At 35.8% G+C, this 1,544-nt stretch overlaps 1 protein-coding gene and 1 long non-coding RNA gene across 2 annotated transcripts in view; one reads left to right on the top strand and one right to left on the bottom strand.

The window, feature by feature from the left end:
* LOC105315433 (E3 ubiquitin-protein ligase TRIM71-like) overlaps window positions 1-112 on the bottom strand; it is a 2,711-nt gene extending 2,599 nt beyond the window's left edge. The window contains exon 1 of the mRNA XM_020006194.1: window positions 10-112. Within this exon, the coding sequence (XP_019861753.1) occupies window positions 10-112 (103 nt within the window). The remainder of the gene's footprint in view (window positions 1-9) is intronic.
* A 974-nt stretch (window positions 113-1,086) lies between these two features.
* Window positions 1,087-1,379, top strand: LOC109590271 (uncharacterized). Its single transcript, XR_002189234.1, has 2 exons — window positions 1,087-1,229; window positions 1,276-1,379. It is a non-coding gene; the product is annotated as an uncharacterized LOC109590271 (long non-coding RNA).
* The last annotated feature ends 165 nt before the right edge of the window (window positions 1,380-1,544 follow it).

Genomic DNA, 1,544 nt, shown 5'->3' with positions numbered 1-1,544 from the left:
CAGCACTACCTTGCTTCTCTTTAGCTTTTATTAGACACTTCTTACAGAATGAGTGAAGACAGGGAAGCATGAGGGGGTCAGTGTAATACTCTGAACAAACCTCACAAGTCATAGTGATAGCTGGACTGGTGTTTGCTGCCATTGCTGCCTATGAAAAAGTGAATAATCTCACTATTATTGACAATAAACAACTCACTTAATTTCAGGTAATAATTCCTGAGCTGTTTTCCTTATAGTCTTGAAGAAGAAAGAAGATCAATCTCTTAAAAGCAAAGCCACAAATACGCAGCCCCTCCCATGACCCATGTTTTAAACACCCCCGCAAAATTTACGGATAAGTAGATAGAATGGACCTTATGCACCGAAATGATTCTAATTAACGCGCCACCAAAGTGGTGGTAAAATGGTGGATTTTTGGAGGGAAAGACAGGCTAAACAATCTTCTCTTTTATCCATCCATTCTAGCTGTGGGAGCCACTTTGAGCTGTCCTTTTGTTTCAGTATACTCTATTTATCTCTTTTGTAAGCTCTTTGGTTGCTGTTTTGGCTTTTATAGCATTTTATCATAGGAATATTCTCAACCATCGGCCATTCCCGTTTTTCTAAATTTTGCTTTCAGGAGCCAGGGCGCTTGCCCCTCCATTGCTAGGAAGATAGAAGTGCATTCAGCTGAGTCCTATGACTAGTGTCTATCATCAGAGTTAGTCTCAGTCCATCAGGACAAGGTACGGTGGAATAACTCACTCAGTTGTTATTTTGCAGCTGGAGTGTGGATGATTATGACCACATAATCTATTATGTTTATATAACCACATGTTGAAATGGAGGCACTTAGTGTAGAATTTTTAAAAGATAATTTTATTATTACTTATTTCTAAGTAGATTAACTTTTATTCAGGTCATTTAAAAGTATCACTACAAGATAAGCTATTGCTTCAATTTTGGAGTAATTTGATGCTAATAAGGTATGAAGAAATTTAAAAAATTTTTAAATATTTTTTAAATTTTTAGTCAAATTATGTGTCTAAAAGAAGTATCAGAGGCAGTATCTGACCTAATAAGCTTCAATAGTGTAACGGAAGAAATGAAAAGATTATAGAAAAGGTTAGAGAGATGTAACGAGATTACTAGAATATACAAAGTTTTACTAGGTCATGACGAGTGGGTGGGTCATCGAACCTTATCACTATAAAGAAAAACTACTCACACAAGTCATGTATCTTGTTCAGGTGGGTGTGGTTGTGGATGGAGTCAAACATGACGTACATTGAATAGGTTGATATGGGAGGAGTACCAGCAACACTGGTTAATATCGTGTCAAGACGTCAGCCGTTAGCAGTTGCATATTTATGTGATTATTTAGAAACAACTAGTTTAAATTGAAATAGAAATGGAAGAGAGAGTAGACCCAGTTTATTATCAGGTACTGATTCACCTAGTGATCTAACTATGATGTATAAAACATATGTATAATGTATTATAGTGTACACTAGGAACATGTGTATGTACTAGTATATAATGATGATGATGATGATATTTTCTAC

This window comes from Amphimedon queenslandica, unplaced genomic scaffold (genome assembly GCF_000090795.2).
Source record: "Amphimedon queenslandica unplaced genomic scaffold, v1.1 AMPQUscaffold_10273, whole genome shotgun sequence".
Lineage (NCBI taxonomy): Eukaryota > Metazoa > Porifera > Demospongiae > Haplosclerida > Niphatidae > Amphimedon > Amphimedon queenslandica.
Note: the sequence above shows the minus strand (reverse complement) of the source record. Positions and strands in the feature narration are given on the sequence as shown.